Source organism: Hypanus sabinus, chromosome 5 (assembly GCF_030144855.1).
Source record: "Hypanus sabinus isolate sHypSab1 chromosome 5, sHypSab1.hap1, whole genome shotgun sequence".
Taxonomy (NCBI): Eukaryota; Metazoa; Chordata; class Chondrichthyes; order Myliobatiformes; family Dasyatidae; genus Hypanus; species Hypanus sabinus.
In genome coordinates, this window is record NC_082710.1 from 132,994,695 (window position 1) to 133,012,434 (window position 17,740).

Consider the following 17,740-nt stretch of genomic DNA (forward strand, 5'->3'; position numbering starts at 1 on the left):
GAGGGCAGGGAGAGCAGCCAATCGCTAGAGGCCGTCTGCCTGGGATTCCCGGCGCGCGCCGAACTACGTCACCCGGCGGAAAGTAGCGACTTTGTTGGAACGCGGAGACAATGAGCGGGGCGGAAGTGCAGCGTTAGCTATGGCTGGCCTGGGGTTGTTGCTCGGGACAGGTGAGTGACATTGTGGCCTCATGTTCCACACACGGTCGAAATGCGCAGTAAGTGCTGTGCACTGTTTTGGGGGCGATTCTGTTAACCTCGTCGCCACCGATTAAAATTAATATAGGTTTGATAGGGATTTTTTGTGTGTTTGCATGTTGTAGCTACATTTGTAAGTACATGTATGTTTGGTAGAAAAGACAGACTGTTTCCAGTTCTACTTTTTGCTTATGGTTGTCGTACATCTACGTGCACGGCATACTCCGGTCCGTTTGGACTGCAGAGTTATGCCCTCCGCTTTCTAAGAGCTTTCCTCATTAGAACTGTCCATCTGTAATGACAGCTTGAAGACTCATTAGTATACGTTATTTATGTGCTATGAACACAGAAGAAAATATTCTACAGATTACTGAGCGCATTCTGAAGCTGAAATGAAGCAATTATTTATTTCTTGCAGCAAGGTGGAAGGGTGCTTTACTTTTAAATTGAATGCCTATGGCCACTAGAAGGAAGCAGAGGCCATCACCAATGTGTCAAAGGCTGATAATATTGCAAGGTTTAAGTTGTGCTGAGGGATGGCACAGTATTGTGTTCAATTCCTTTCAGTTTTGCAAGAGTGTTTTCACTATTGCATCACTATAAGCATATTGAGTGGAAAGCAGTACAGAGCGACAAAGTACCCATGTGTTAAAAATTAATAATTATAGAATTGCGTTATTTTAAAGTCTTTCATAAGCGTTGTTGGTAGCTATGATCAGGTTCCAGAGTTAATCTTAAAGACCAGAAAAAATGCTTCCAGGCAGAGTGGTGTTTGTAATGTAATTGTTCAAAAAGATGATGTATGCTTGTTTTTTGCTTTCCTTGCTGTTAATTGATAAATGGTAGAACTTAAACATCAAACAGGAAAAAGTGAAAATTAAATTAACATAGCTCCTTAGTTAAGTTGCTTGCATATTTGACTCAAAAATTTGGGTCTTTGTCATCTCATTGAAACACACAGAAGTGGGTATTGCATGAGTCAAAGGAAGAATTGCAGCATGTATGTATTCTTATCTTACTAAAGTCATTGTATCAGTGAAAAAAGTAGATGAATTTAGTTAGGCGAAACCATCTAAGAAACTGATAGAATACATTTTGCAGATACATTAAGGCAGCTAGAACTCAGGAAAAAAATAGTCTGTACAATGTTGTAAAACTTTTATGAGCTCTAGAATGCTCTGCTCCAGCAGAAAACTCAGCAAAGTTCCCTGGACAGCAAAGGGAAGTAAAGGTGATTCATTGCAGGAGGATAAGAAAGAAATAATAGGGAGCCGCGGTAGCATAGTGATCAGCACATGCTATTACAGCTCAAGGGTTCAGAGTTCAATTCCAGCACCGTCTGTAAGAAGTTTGCATGTCCTTCCCATTCAACGCATAAGTTTATTCCAGGTGCTGCGGGTCCTCCCACAGTCCCGAGACGTAGCAGTTAGTAGGTTAATTGTTCATTGTAAGTTATCCTGTGATTCGGCTAGGATTAAATAGGAGGGTTGCTGGGAGCCGCAGCTTGCTGCGCCGGAAGGGCCTGTTCTGTGCCCCATCTCTATGTGATCAATCTAGGAAAATTTAAGCAAGCGAAGCCCTGCCATCCATTAGGATGTTGAATGAGGACTGAAGATGGTACGTGATATACCAAGTTATGTTATAGTTAGAGTACTAAATCAAAGGGTCAGTGACAGAGAAGAAAGCATCTTCAGTTTTGCTTCAACAGCCCTTGCAAGACCTAAGCATGGCTGCTCACCCATTGCGAAAATACTTGGAATCAGTAAACTCCATTAGCGTTTACTTGCCAAGTGTTTTGCCTGAACTACTGAGCCTATCCAGCATCTTCTGATTTTATTTTGGGTTTCCAGCATCTGCACTTGTGTTTTAACTAGAACCTTCACTCTGGGATGACTGATAACAGTGGAGCCGTAGCATGGCATGTTTGGCATCATTCTAATATCCCTTGAAATCAGGACGTGGATTAACAACTATTAATCCCAGATCAATTTGTGCCAGGATACACAGTCTTTTCCTCTTTTTTTTTAAATTACAGGTTTTGAGAACTCTATTGAAAACATTAGTAAGTTGCCCCAGGATTTATTTGCAGAGGTGGTAAGTATTAATTTGTTAACTGCAATGGAGACTCTATTGTCTAAATGCAAATGTAAGGAAGTTTGTGGTGATGTATATAATCTGGTTAAATTGTAGATGGTGATATTGATACTTGGTTTTAGCTGCTATTAGGTTTAGCTACAATTAAGCAGTCAACGAAAGGTATGACACCCAGCAGTCCCCAGAAACAAACTGCCCAGAACAAGGCACTTTATGTAACTTCTTTCTTTCTTTTTCAATCTTTTTATTAAATTTCATACATAAAAAAAAACAACACATAATAATGAATAGATTACAGATTCAATAAACTTGAGATTACATTAGTAATAGGATAATAATATCCTATTAAAACATCCATCAACAAAAGGTACATAAATCAATCAAGTCTATATAAATATGTATGAAAAAAAAACAAAAATAATCGTCGAAAAAAGAAGAAAAAAAAATAATTGAAATTATATATGTGAAAAAATATATATTGAAAAAAAATACTAAACTAAAACTAACATGGGCAATAATAGCATTTTATAAATATATAAAGGTGTCAAGAAAAGAACTCCGGAACTCCATACCTGAACAAGTATAAGTAGAGAAAAGGATCTGAAATAGGCCAAATTAATTCATATGAAAGTGTCGAATAAATGGTCCCCAGGTTTCTTCAAATTTAATTGAAGAATCAAAGATAGTGCTTCTGATTTTTTCCAAACTCAAATAAGAAATAGTTTGGGAGAACCACTGAAATGTAGTAGGAGGATTTACTTCTTTCCAGTTTTGTAATATAGACCTTCTGGCAATTAATGTTACAAAGGCAATCATTCGTCTGATTGAAGGGGAAAGCTGATTGCCATCTTCATTTGGTATACCGAAAATTGCAGTAATAAAATGGGGTTGTAAATCGATATTCCATACTGAGGAAATGACATCAAAAATGTCCTTCCAATAGTTATGTAAAGTGGGACATGTCCAAAACATGTGAGTCAATGAAGCCACTTCTAAGTGACATCTGTCACATTGAGGATTAATATGCGAATAAAATCGGGCAAGCTTATCTTTAGACATATAAGCTCTATGTACAATTTTAAATTGTATTAAAGCATGTTTAGCACAAATAGAGGAGGAATTAACCATTTGTAAAATTTTTTCCCATTTATCTATTGATATATTACATCGAAGTTCTTTTTCCCATTCTTGTCTAATTCTATCCGATATTTCTGGCTGTATCTTCATAATCATGTTATAAATAAAAGCTACTAATCCCTTCTGACAAGGATTAAAAGTAAAAATCAAATCTGAAAAATCCGATGGAGTTGAGTTAGGAAAAGATGGAAGAATTTTATGTAAGAAATTTCTAATTTGTAAGTATCTAAAAAAATTAGATTTAGGTAATTCAAATTTGTTGGATAGTTGATCAAAAGACATCAAAGTACCTTCAAAAAAAAGATCACAAAAACATTTTATACTTTTCCTTTTCCATATACTAAAAGCTTGATCTGTCAATGAAGGTTTAAAAAAAAAATTACATAAAATAGGGCTGTCCAGAGCAAAGTTTTTCAGATTAAAGAATTTGCGAAATTGAAACCAAATTCGTAGTGTATGTTTAACAACAGGGTTAGATATCTGTTTATTGAATTTGGCTAAATCAATAGGAAGAAAAGAACCAAGAACGGAAAATATAGAATATCCCTTAACCTCACTACATTCTAAATTTACCCACTGTGGGCACACAGGTGAATCCAAATCTAGTTTCCAGTACATTAGGTTACGAATATTATTCGCCCAATAATAAAATCTAAAGTTAGGTAAAGCTAGACCACCATCTTTTTTAGACTTTTGTAATTGCCTTTTGCTTAACCTAGGATTTTTATTTTGCCACACAAATGAGGAAATTTTTGAATCAATATTATCAAAAAAAGATTTAGGAATAAAAATTGGTAAAGCTTGGAATAAATATAAAAATTTCGGTAAAATCATCATTTTAATAGCATTAATCCGACCAACTAATGATAAAAATAAGGGAGACCATCTAGTAGTAAGTTGCTGAATTTGATGAAGCATAGGTAAAAAATTCAGTCCAAATAAATCTTTATATTTCTTGGTGATTTTTATACCTAAATAGATAAAGTTATCAGTAACAACTTTAAATGGCATCCTATCACTCAATAAAGTTTGCGCGTTTAAAGGGAATAACTCACTCTTATCTAAGTTTAACTTATAACCAGAAAAGCTACCAAATTGAGCCAACAAGGATAAAATAGCAGGAATAGACCTACTAGGATTAGAAATATATAACAACAAATCATCAGCATAAAGCGATAATTTGTATAACTTCTCATTACGGGTAATACCAAAAATATTAGGAGACTCACGAATAGCAATAGCTAAAGGTTCTAATGCAATATTAAATAATAAAGGACTTAAAGGACAACCTTGTCTCGTACCACGAGATAATTGAAAAAAAGAGGATCTATAATTATTTGTAAGAACAGAAGCAACAGGTTTATAATATATTAATTTAATCCATGATATAAAATTAGGACTAAAATTAAAGTTTCTCAATGCATTAAATAAATATGTCCATTCAACTCTATCAAAGGCTTTTTCAGCATCTAATGAGATAACACATTCTGGGGTTGTAGGTGATGAAGTATAAATTATGTTAATCAATTTTCTAATATTAAAAAAGGAATATCGATTCCTAATAAAACCAGTTTGATCTTCTGAAATAATCTGTGGTAATACCTTTTCTAATCTAATGGCTAAAATTTTTGTAAGAATCTTAGAGTCTACATTTAATAATGATATAGGGCGATAAGATGCACATAAAGTAAGATCTTTATCTTTTTTAAGAATTAAAGAGATAGTAGCTTCATAAAACGATTGAGGTAGTCTCTTCTTAACAAACGCATCATTAAAGATTTCACATAGCCAAGGAGAAAGCAATAAAGAAAAAGTTTTAAAAAATTCTACAATAAAACCATCAGGACCAGGAGCTTTCCCTGAATTCATTGATGAGATAGCCTCTCTTATTTCATCCATAGAAATAGGAGCATCAAGCAAGCTACAATCTTCATCTATCAGTTTAGGAATATTCAAATTATTAAAAAAATTATCCATCGTAAACCGGTCACCGTCAAATTCTGATTGATATAAAGATTTATAAAAATCTTGAAAAGTGTTATTGATTTCTTTATAATCAGTAGTTAAATTACCGTCTTGTTTACGAATTTTAATAATTTGTCGCTTAGTCGAAATAGCTTTTAATTGATTAGCTAACAATTTACCAGTTCGATCACTATGAATATAAAATTGAGCCCTAGTCTTAATTAATTGATTCTCAATTGAAGAAGATAATAATAAACTATGTTCCATTTGAAGCTCAACTCTCTTCTTATAAAGTTCTTTGGTAGGAGTAACGGAATAAATCTTATCAATTTCTTTAATTTTATCCACCAATAAAGCTATATCTGAATATCTTTTTACCAGCGGAATATGAAATAATTTGTCCACGAATAAAAGCCTTGAAAGAGTCCCAAAGTATTCCTTTATCAATCTCTTCATTATAGTTTGTTGAAAAAAATAAGTCAATTTGTTGTTTTATGAAGGTAATAAATTCTGGATCTTGAAGCAAAGTAGCATTAAGTCTCCAAGATCTAGTATTGAAAGAAGAGTCCGGAATCTTGATAGATAACTTCAAAGGCGCATGATCCGAAATAGCAATAGAATCGTATTTACAATCAATAACATCTGTTAATAAACGATGATCAATAAGGAAATAATCAATTCTAGAATAACTATGATAAACATGTGAAAAAAATGAAAATTCTTTATCTTTAGGGTTCAAAAACCGCCATATTTCAGTAATTCCAGAATCAACCATAAAAGAATTAATAAGTAAAGCTGATCTATTCGGAAGAGTTCGAATAGGTTTAGATCTATCCATCGAAGGATTCAAACAACAATTAAAGTCTCCACCCATAATCAACATATATTCATTCAAGTTAGGAAGAGAAGTAAATAAACGTTTAAAAAATTCAGGACAATCAAAGTTTGGAGCATAAATATTAACTAAAACAACTTTCCGATTAAAAAGTGAACCAGTTATCAACAAAAATCTACCCTGTGGATCCGAAATAATTTCATAATGTGTAAACGAAATTGAGGCGTCTATAAAAATAGACACACCCCTAATTTTAGCGGTACAATTTGAGTGAAATTGTTGACCTTTCCAGAACCTAAAAAAACGTTGATTATCCTCCCTCCTAATATGGGTCTCCTGTGCAAAAATAATATTAGCGTTCAATCTATGGAATACTTTAAATATTTTTTTACGTTTAATCGGATGATTTAAACCATTAGTATTCCACGAGATAAAGTTAATAGATTTATCCATCATACCAATATTAATTGTGTGTATCATAAAAGGTTAAAAAGACACATAACCCACAATTTAGGAAGAAGGAAAATTGATTCAGGAGCAACCGGAGATCCTGACACCTCAACAATATTAACAATTTAAAGTCAGCCCATAAACTAAAAGCAAAAAAATAAAAAGCAAAAGCATGAAAAAAGATCCCTCCCCCCTCCCCCCACCCTTTGAAAGAAAGCCAAGCGGCAGGCGCATAAACTAATACTAAAATTACCCCCATTTCAAGATGGCAGCTCCATAAGAAAATTTTTTAAGAAAAAACTATATAACACCCTAATTAAAATATAGAGTTGCAAAAAAAAAAAAATATATATATATATATATACCTACATATATATATATACACATACACATACACACACATATCAGACAAATCAAAAAAAAACTAAAATAGTAAAACCAGAAAAATCATTAATAAAAAAAAATGAACATTAAAGTTTAAAAATGTAATACATCTTTAAAAAAGAAATTCCATATTCAGATACAAAGATGACGTTTCACAAGCCAAGACTTATGGGAAGTTATGTAACTTATTCCCTTCACTTTACTGTGCCCTCACTCACATGGCTACTTACCATAATGCACATCATAAACATGCAACACAGAATAGAAACGGATGCATGGCTCCTCTGACAAAGATTATGCACTGATGTTCGGGGCATACTTTTAGTAATTATATTTATCTAGAGTTTCACTATTGAATCTATCATCAAAGAATCGGTTGATGTGCACTTGGATTTTTAAAAGGTCTTTGACAAGGTACCACACATAAGGCTGCTTAACAAGCTACGAGCCCTTGGTATTACAGGAAAGATCCTAGCATGGATAAAGCAGTGGCTGATTGGCAGGAGGCAGAGAGTGGAAATAAAGGGAGTCTTTTCTGGTTGGCTGCTGGTGACTAGTGGTGCTTCACAGGGGTCTCTATTGGGACCAATTCTTTTTACGTTAAATGTTGAGGATATGGATGATGGAATTGATGGCTTTGTTGCAAAGTTTGCAGAAGATATGAAGATCAGCGGAGGGGCAAGTAGTTTTGGGGAAGTAGAGAGTCTACCAAAGGACTGAGACAGATTAGGAGAATGGGCAAAGAAATGGCAGATGGATTACAGTGTTGGGAAGTGTTTGGTCATGCCCTTTGTTAGAAGAAATAAAAGGGTTGACTATTTTATAAATGGAGAGAAAATACAAAAGGGGTGCAAAAGGATTGGGAGTTCTTGTGCAGGATTCGCTAAAGGTTAATTTGCAGGTTGAATCTGTGGCGAGGAAGGCAAATGCAATGTTAGCATTCATTTCAAGAGGACTGGAATATAAAAGCAAGGATTTAATGTGGAGACTTTATAAAGCACTGGTGAAACCTCTGTCGGAGTGTTGTGAGCAGTTTTGGGTGCCCTAGAATGGATGTGCTGAAATTGGATTGAGTTCAAAGGAAGTTCACAAAAATGATTGCTGCATTGAATGGCTTGTTATATGAAGAGCATTTGATGGCTTTGAGCCTGTATACACTAGAATTCAGAAGTATGAGCAGTGACCTCATTGAAACGTATCAAATGGTGATAGAGTGGACATGGGAAGGATATTTCCTATGAAGAGTCTTAAGACCAGTGGACACAGCCTCAGAATAGAGGGACGTCCTTTTAGAATGCAGCTATGGAGGTCAACTCTTCATGTTTAAGGCTGAGGTTGACTCTTGATTAGTCAGGGCATGAAGGATATGGGGAGAAGGCAGGAAATTGGGGTTGAGAGGAAAATTGGATCAGCCATGATGAAATGGTGGAGCAGACAATGAGTCAGATAGCTTAATTCTGCTCCTATATCTTGTCTATAATCTGATTAAGAAAATGGAGTTTCTTCAAATGAAAGCATACAGAAATATGTAAATGAAATGTCTTACAAGTTGAAGATGGGTGCATATCTGAACAGTGACACAACTAAATATGACCCTTTGTCTTGCTTTGTGTATTTCAATGAAAATATTATAGGTTTAATAATTAAATAATTGTCTTAAAATATGCTCCAGGGAATTTAAGGCATTTAAAAGTTAATTTTTTCTTACAATCAAAAGTTGTATCATGAATCAATTGGTGCAATTATATTTTTATTGTTATATGGTTAATAAAAAATAACATTGTATTATTGTGTTTAATTTTTCTCTTTTTTGTTGCGTGTCTAACTTTGCAACAGTGCCAGCAGATCATGTTATACCTACAATGCAAAACCCCTGGTGTGAATAGTGTTGAATTGGCTGAAGTAAGTTTCTGATTTTGGAAAAAAAATTTAATACAAGCTTAGCCTTCACTTGTTTTACTTTGCCGTTAGATTTTGGACACCTAGTCAACGTGTCTTTTGTTTTAAACAGAGACTTCAAACTGCTGGTGTTGAACTGGATGTGGAAGCTACTAAGAAGATGGTTCATGTTATCACGTTGATTTTCAGGTAACAATTTTGCAATATGCCTCAATTTGAAGAAGTGTGTAACCAATCTTCTTAAAACCAAAATCACCCATATTAAGTTTTTCTCAATTAATAATTGAACAGGCTGCATCACAGCCTGGTATGGAAAAACCAATGCCTTTGAGTGGAAAATCCTATAAAAGGTAGTGGATTTAACCCAGCACCTCACAGATAAATACCTCCCAACCACTGATGATATCGAGATGAAATGTTGTCGGAAAGCAGTGCCCATCATCAGGGATCACCACCAGCCGGTCGTACTCCCTTCTCATTGCTGCCATGAGGTAGAAAGTACAAAAGCCTCAGGCCTTGCATCAGCAAGTTAAAGAACAATTACTACCCCTTAATCATCATGCGTGTGAACAAAACTATACTCAACTTCACTCGCTGCATCATTGAAATGTTCCCACATGCAATGATCTCACTTCCAAAGACTCATTATGTCATGTTTTCATTATTTACTGCTATTTATTTATATTTGCATTTCCACAGTCTTGTTGATCATTTCATTGTTCTGGTTATAGTAACTATTCTGTAGATTTGTTGAGTATGCCCACAAGAAAATGAATCTCAAGGTTGTACTGGTGACATATAGGTACTCTGATAATAAAATTTACTTTGAACTTAAGAGATGCATTGATAAGGTAGTATCTCTGTGTTGGAGCTGATCACAGTGAGTCAATGACATAATTTAATTTGTCTGACACTGTGTCATGTGTCCATAATGCTTTAACACATTTGGTAACTGGTTCAGTATGCTACAGTACAAAATTGAGTTTCCCTGGTAAATTTAAAAATCTGCTGATTTACTAATGAAGTTCAGTAAAAATGAAACATATGCAATCTATTAGTCTTTTATGAAAATGTGTAAGTTTGGTTATGCAGTTTTGCTTTCCAAGTCACTTTTTTTTTTGCATTTTGATGTTTTACAGCTGAGAATATTTTGCAATCTGATCACATCAAAATGTCGAAGTGAATGATCACATGCAGCATTCTCCAGATCATTTTGCTTTAGAGTATTTGTTCATTTTTTTGAGTAACATTATTATTAGTGTTGTGAATATTTTGACGATGTGGGAATGGAATTAGTGTTGGAATCAATGTTATTTGGTTGAAAATGTCAAATGTGATTTTTTTTTAAACAATTATTATTGCACTCACAGAGTAGAGGGGATCACTGGTGAAGCTGGAATTTATTGTCCCTCTGCAATTGCCTTGATTAGCAGTTAAGAATCAGTAGAAATTTGGTATTTGTGCCACTGACTATATGTCAGTTCTCAGAACACTTCTGTCAGTCAGTCTCTTTTCCTCTATCTCTCCCTCACCCCTTCTCTTGCCCTCCCCCTCTCGATGCAAAGTAAGTCCTATTTTTATAGGACTTTAGAGGCCATTCAGCCCACCTAATCCATGCCAAATACCAAACCTAATATTTCCCTGTAACCTGTTTCTTCTCAGATGCCATCAACATTCATTCATTCTCCTGCCTCTCATCTACTCTAGGAGTGATTACAGTAACCGTATACCTACCAATGAGAATGTCTTTGGGGCGATGGAGGACAAGGGGGAAATGAAGGTCACAGGACAGATGTGCAAACTCCACATTGAGGGCAATAAGGTCAGAATTGAACCCAGAAAACCAGAGCTGCAAATGACAGGGCTGCAGTCTTTCTCAATGACTTTATTCCAGATGCATAGACATGATGACCTATGTGACCCCCTTCATGTTAGTTCACCCACTTGTTGTCACCCTCCTCTTTTCCCACCATTGGACCTGGAGATGATACCGTCCAGAAGTTCCTTCAGAAACCAAGAATGAGGTGCAAATCTTATGGTTGCTGCCGTTTTATTAGACAGCAGGATCTCTAGCAATCTGATGGAACTGAGGGATCTTTGGGTCCGTGTCCATGGATCCCTCAGAGTAGGTTAGGGTTGTTAAGGGTGTAGCATGTGTTGACAATTAGGGGATTGTTCAAGAGCCACAAGGTAATTTTGCAGCTCTATAAAAGCCTGGTTAGACTACACTTGGAGTATTCTGATCAGTTCTGGTCACCTCATGATAGGAAGGATATAGAAGCTTTAGAGAGAGTGCAGGGGTGATTTACCAGGATTCTGCCTAGAGTTGGGAGCACGTCGTATGAGGAAAGGTTGAGTGAGCCAGGCCTTTTCTCTTTGGAGCGGAGAAGAATGACACTGTATACAAGTGGATAAGATGATAAGAGGCATAGATAGAGTGTGCCACCTCAAGCAGAAACGGCTAGTACAAGAGAGCATAATTTTGAAGAAGTTGAAGGAAAGTATAGAAGGGACGCAAGTTTTTTTTTACAGAGAGGGCGTGTGGAACATGCTGCTCGAGGTGGTGGTAGAGGCAAATATGTTAGGAACATTTAGGAAATAGAATGCATGAAGAATAGAGGGTTATGTGGGATGGAAAGGTTAGATTCACCTTGGAGAGAGTTAAAAGATTGGCACAACATCATGGGGTGAAGGGCCTATACTGTGATCATCAAAGTGAAGCAGCAAATAATATGCAGTAAAAGCAGCCAAGAAAGGCAAATGACAAAATGCTGGAGACCCTGTTATACTAAAAACTAGTTTAATTTGGTTACATAAAGGAATATTCTCTGATAGGAAAATTCTGTGAACAGGATGGACTGTCTCGATTTATACTGCTGTGACATCTTAGGCCCACGGGCAAAAATACGTAAAAATCTACTAAAAATTTACAGACAACAGGTGATTTATACAATCATATAAGCAAGCATACAGAATTTTAAACTATAAAAAAAACCCAATTTAAATAGCAATTCAGATCTTAATCCAACACCATTCACTGATGACTTGGGAGTCAATTTTTCTTACCACTAGTAAAACTCTGGGTATTTGGGAATTTCTATATGATGCATCCAACAGCTAAAGGTGGGGTCCAGCTATATGAAGGTGAATCCTTACAGAAATTAACCTATAAAACCTGATTTTCATTATAATTGAATCCCTGCCAATCTTCCTGCTTCCATCTCTTAGTAGAGCAGCTGCGCAGAGGGACGTGTCAGCTGAGGAGCTCATTGTGAAGCTGTCAGACAGCAGCAGTAAGTGGTCGAAACAAGCGCTTCAGGTTATCCGTCATGTGTGGAACGAACAGGGCAAACTCATTGTGACGACAGAGGACGCCAAGCACATGTTAACAGTAGGACAGGTGAGACGCTCACTGCTTTGCCGTGTGTGGAGTGACTTCTTAAAGCTCTCGTGTGAGTAGGAGTCTTGGATAAATCTGCGGCCTTGTTCCTTCCCGAGTGTGTCTGCATGACTTGCAATGAGAACAAACCAAAATCAAAGTTACTCTTCAATCACCTAACTTACAATTGACCTGAAGTATTAGTTTTGTTCCACTTTGCTCTCAAAGAACAAAAAGAGTCAATTCCAAGAGAAAGTTCTTTGACCCGGCCAAGATCTTTTGTCTATGGGAGATGCTGTGTCTCATGGAGATAAGTAGTCCCATGTGTGATCTATGGCAGGCATTACAGTGCATACGTCATTATTGGACACGTAGAAACTCTATGCTCCTTACAGCTCTGGCTCCAAGTTGTTCAAGGCCTGTACAGTACCTCCTTTCATGGACTGCTGGAGAAGCTGACACCATTGATTACAATTATTTCCCATTAGTTGAGAATAGTTCCAAACAACTTCTTATTTCGCTTGCATGCACGTTTGTAGTAAATACTGGTGTGTTCTGATCTTCTCCTGTCCTTTAGTTATCTGTATAACAGGTCCCTTGTGATCACTTCCTGTTCAGCACAATCATGTCCCAGCAAGTAGAGCTGTGGTGTTTGGTAAATTTGTCCTGTGAGCCACAATTGCTGTGGTTTCTAAGTCTCACAGTTTGATGTAATGTTGTGTCAGCAGCACAGATGGAAACCGTTTAACCATGGTGTGTAGATGATCCTGTTTCACCAGACGGCTAAGTGCACTTGCATTTTGGCCTCGCTACTGAGCTCGGAGTTGGACCATAAGACATAGGAGCAGAATTAGGCCATTTGGCCCATTAAGTCTGCTCCACCATTTGATCATGGCTAATATATTTCCCCTCTCAATTCCATTTTCCTGCCTTCTTTCCATATCCTTTGACACCCTTGTAGTTTTCAAGAATCTCTCAATAAGTGCATTTAATATTAGATAAATGTATACAAAATACATCATGAAATTCGTTTACTTCGCAAACATCCACAAAAACAGTAACCCAAAGAGTGACTGACAGTTAAAAGTTAGAACTCCAAAGCCCCCCCCCCCAATGCACAGGCAGTAGCAAGGTAATGAACCCCCCTCCCCCACCAGCAAAAAAAGCATCAGCACCCCCCATCGAGCACTCAAGAGTGCAGCAAAGCATCAATAAAGACACAGACTTGCAGTACCCCAAAGAGTACGTGTTCACCTGGTAATTCGACATAAAACAGGCTCTCTCTCTCTCTCCCCCTAATAAGGGGAAAAAGAGGTAAGACACACAAACAACTCACTGATTTATGATGTTAAGAGTCTGTTGCGTCACTTTTTCTGAGCTCTGCAAACAGAGAATCAGCTCTGGAAACAGACAACTCTCTGGACACACAGCCCACGGCAGCTAGCCCACTGCTCCCGATGTTCTGTGTTCTCCCGCAAAGCCTGTCAGGGGCACCGGCCTAGAATCAGCCCATCCCCAGAGCTACGAAAATCTGGCACCCTGAATGCGCTCAAGACATCCAGGCTGCGTCCTTGAGATATCAAAATCTGGCCAGTCGTGAGGCCTTGAGAGTGGGTCCCATTCCTACAAAAAGACGAAGGCAGAGTGTAACTCGGGTCAAGGTCTTCAAAAGAACCTTGGAAAGGAAAAAAGGAAATATCAAAGATAGAAATAGAGCTGTTTCTGAAGATGCAAGCAAAGGAGTCGCCATTTAGCGCCATCATAACTTCGCATCCACCCCTGCAATCAACCTCCACCTTAAATATACCCAACTTGGCCTCCACGGCCATCTGCGACAATGAATTTCATCTTCAGGAATTCCACCACATCTCTATAATCTGAGGCTGTGTCCTCTGGTCATAGACTCTCCCACTATTGCAAACATCCTCTCCATATCCACTCAGTCTAAGCCTTTCAATATTCAGCAGGTTCTTCTTTGCTGTATTAGGCTACTGAAGATGGTAGCAACATTCCCACTACAGTCTTTCCTGTACTTCAACAAATTTAGAAACATTTTCAGAGAAACCTAACTAATTCTCTTTCAGAGTGACTAATTATAAACTCTGTGTCCAGGTAAGATTGTTTCCTTGATATTAATGATGAGAGCAAATGCCTTGGAATTTGAACTAAAGACTCGGTAGTTTAAGTTTTATTTTGCATTCCTTGTATCAAGCTTCAATCGAAGGATCTATGGCAGTGCTGCTTCCAATATATCCTGGGTTTATTTTTTTGTTTCTTTTCCTGCAAGCTTGTAGATCTGGAGTGGAAACTGGGAATGGCTGTTAGTTCTGACAGCTGCAAGTCTCTCAACTGCCCATATGTGACCATAGCGCTGAAAGTAGCTGATCCCTCAGGCGAAATAATCAGGAGATCATTTGAAATGACTGTCCCTCAGTTTCAGGTGAGTAACTTGAAGACTACAATTCATGGAGCATATTTTCTAACGTTTTCTTACAATAACGCAGGAGGCCATTCAGCCTGTTGAATCTTTGCCAGCTCTCCAAAGGAAAGCCATTTCCTCCATTTATTTCCCTATAACCTGTTCACTTTTATATGCCCATCAACTTCCCACAAAATTGTTCTTTCACCCATCTATGGCTAGTGGTAAATTACAGTGCCCTGTTAACCCAACAACTAGATCATCTTTGGGATATGAGAAGAAATCGGAGTAACTTTGCTTTCACAGAGGGATCACGCAACATAAGTTCACTAAAGCCTGGAGCTTAGTCGCTCCAGATACCAAAGTTTCAAGTCAGGCATTATTGTGCATGTTAATATCACGTCTCTCAATGGAGGAAGTAAGGAGAGATGGTGTAATGTTAAAGATTTGCTCTCTGAGGATTATTCATCTGTGTTCATGTAAAATGGGTGAGGGAGAGACTAATGGTGGAAAGATAAATATCAGAGAAGGGGATTAAAGGTGTAATGAAAATGAAACTGGGCAGGAGGAGGCTAGAAGGTAATGTGCAAGGTTGACAACACATGTTACTTTCAGTTCTGTTTGCTGTGCTTGGTTGAATACCCACGTCAGTCAAATTGATCGCAAGAAATGACTCAGTTGAACTCAGACAAGGTGAGCTTATTGACTAAGACCCTCCATCTGGCACTGTCCTCAAAATAACTTTGTTTCTGCATCTTCCTAGAACTTCTCCAAGCAGTTCCAGGAACTGGCCACTGTCCTTGAAATGGTCTGATGTGGCTTGTGTTCTGACATCCACACTCCGAGCCCGGGTCTGGCGTCCATTTCGCAGAGGGATTTCCACAAGAACAAAGGAAATGGATGCATCCAACTTTTGATTTACATTTTAGATGACAGTTTTTTTTTTGCCATTCTTAACTTTTCAGTCGTTGGACGTAACTATACATTTTGGTTCAATAATAAAAGCACTAGATGGAATGGAAAGATCAAGAAGACTTGCCCAAATGGGGGTAACAAAATGATAATTAATGATAACTTGAATTTACAGTTGGATTGGTGGGACAGAAAGGACAGAGTTGTCTTGTTTCCAACTGTGAAGCTAAATCTGTCTTGCTCCAGTGCCCATGTGTACTAAGTCTTGTGGAATATATTTGAATGGTCTCTGGTGATCCACTAGAAATCTCTGTTGATTGACACTTGTTATTGAAGGATCTGTAACAAGGAGCACTATAAGGCAGTATTATGCCAGTGTCAAGTTGTAAGGAGATTGACAATTGGAAGAGTTTTCCTTCAGCTTAATTCAGCCACTCTGCTTCAATTCTTACCATTAGAGTTCTGGTTCCTTGTATTAATATTTCTTATAGATCAAATACATTTTAACTAACATTTTAGTCATACTAAGACTAAATTGGACCATGCACATCTACGTACACATGAATGCCTTGGTTTATTGATGCAACCAGTGCTTATTTGGGTGGTGATATTTTTTTTGGCTGCAGTGTAGTCAGATGCAGGGACTGTGTGGTTGGTATGTGAGAAAGTAGTAATGAAAGATGCATGATGATAAATTAGATTCTTGTGAATTGGTTGCAGTTATGGTTTTCAGCATTTTTGCCACTTTAGGGACTCAATCTGTGTATTTCATGGAGTTTGCACTTCATTCACACAATTTCGACAATCAGTGATATGTGTCAGTAACTATTCAATATTTGAAGCAAAATTATTATTTAGAATTGTCAATTTCACATTATCCAAACTACTTTAGAAAGCTAGCACCGTACATGCTGAAGGAAGCCATATTCATTTCTAGTATTGGGTTAGTTGTGTTTTTGATGAAGAAAATGTTGCTTTTGTATATGGAATGCAATGATCGTGGGGGGGGGGGGATGAACTTTGCTGACAAAAAATAGCTGAAAATAAATCTGCTGAAGTTGTATACACCCTCTTTCAATTGTTTTGGAATTTCAGCCTTCCATTGAATTCTCCCCTTTTAAGTTGCTGCAGAGTCAACAACTCAATAAACCATTATGCCCTGTTGACATAGAGAATTGTCATACCTCAACCATCTGTCGGCTTGTACCTCCTGTGTTTTCTTCATGAATAATAAACATAAATTTGCAAACTGTTGCACAATTCTCGAATGTCATTGTATGTGCAGGACATACTGCACTTTGTTTTCCCTGAGCTGTGAAGTTCGATCGGTCAGCTCCAATGCTTCTTTGATGAAGAATGACGTTTCTTCTGAGCCAACACAACGGCACAGCTGGAGCTGTTGGCTCAGGACTCCGATGACCTGGGTTTGTTCCTGGCCTCTGGGAGCCTATGTTCTCCCTGTAATAGTGTAGGTTTGCGCTGCATGCTCCAGGTTCCTCCCACATCCAGGTAGAAAGAGGCGAGGCAAAGGGTGGAGCAACAGTACTCCACTTCCTTCCCCTCACATTATACTGGTGCTCCTCTCCAATACTCTTTCAGTTCAGATGAAGGGTCTCAACACAAAACATAGTGCCCGGAATTCTTCCAGCAGGCGCAAGAGATTTTTCAGAAGGTAAAAATCTCGAGGAACTCATGCAAAATGTTGGAAAACGTCTGCAGGTCAGACAACAGCTAAAGAGTAAATAGTCATTAGGATTTTAAGGAGAATTGGTATGTCATCGTAGGCTCTTGTGGAGAGTATTCTGCCTGTTGGTGTCACCACGTGATATGGAGGCTGCACAGGGTTGTAGATTTGATCAGCTCCATCTTGAACACAATCATCCACATCACTGATATTATCTTCAAACGCCAGTGCTTCAAGAAGACAGTGCCTGTTATTAAACACCATCACCACACGCATACATCTGAGAATGTTTTGGGGGCACCCCATAAACATTACCACAGATTTCAGTGCCACAACCCAGAACAAAACAAGCCCAGTTCCTCCTCTCCACTGACATTTCTCAAGA

The 17,740-nt window shown here is 37.6% G+C and overlaps 1 protein-coding gene across 2 annotated transcripts; it reads left to right on the forward strand.

Annotated features, from left to right (window-relative positions):
* The first annotated feature begins 28 nt into the window (after positions 1-28).
* On the forward strand, positions 29-16,707 carry commd6 (COMM domain containing 6). 2 transcript variants are annotated; one of them, XM_059970417.1, is made up of 7 exons: positions 29-170; positions 2,233-2,291; positions 8,899-8,964; positions 9,074-9,150; positions 12,193-12,361; positions 14,628-14,780; positions 15,523-16,707. In XM_059970417.1, the coding sequence occupies exons 1-7, from the start codon at positions 140-142 to the stop codon at positions 15,571-15,573; spliced, it is 606 nt and encodes a 201-aa protein (XP_059826400.1). In that variant the 5' UTR covers positions 29-139; the 3' UTR covers positions 15,574-16,707. The 2 variants fall into 2 exon arrangements, with proteins under 2 accessions (XP_059826400.1, XP_059826398.1); XM_059970415.1 differs by having other exon boundaries at positions 31-170; positions 12,190-12,361.
* Positions 16,708-17,740: the final 1,033 nt, after the last annotated feature.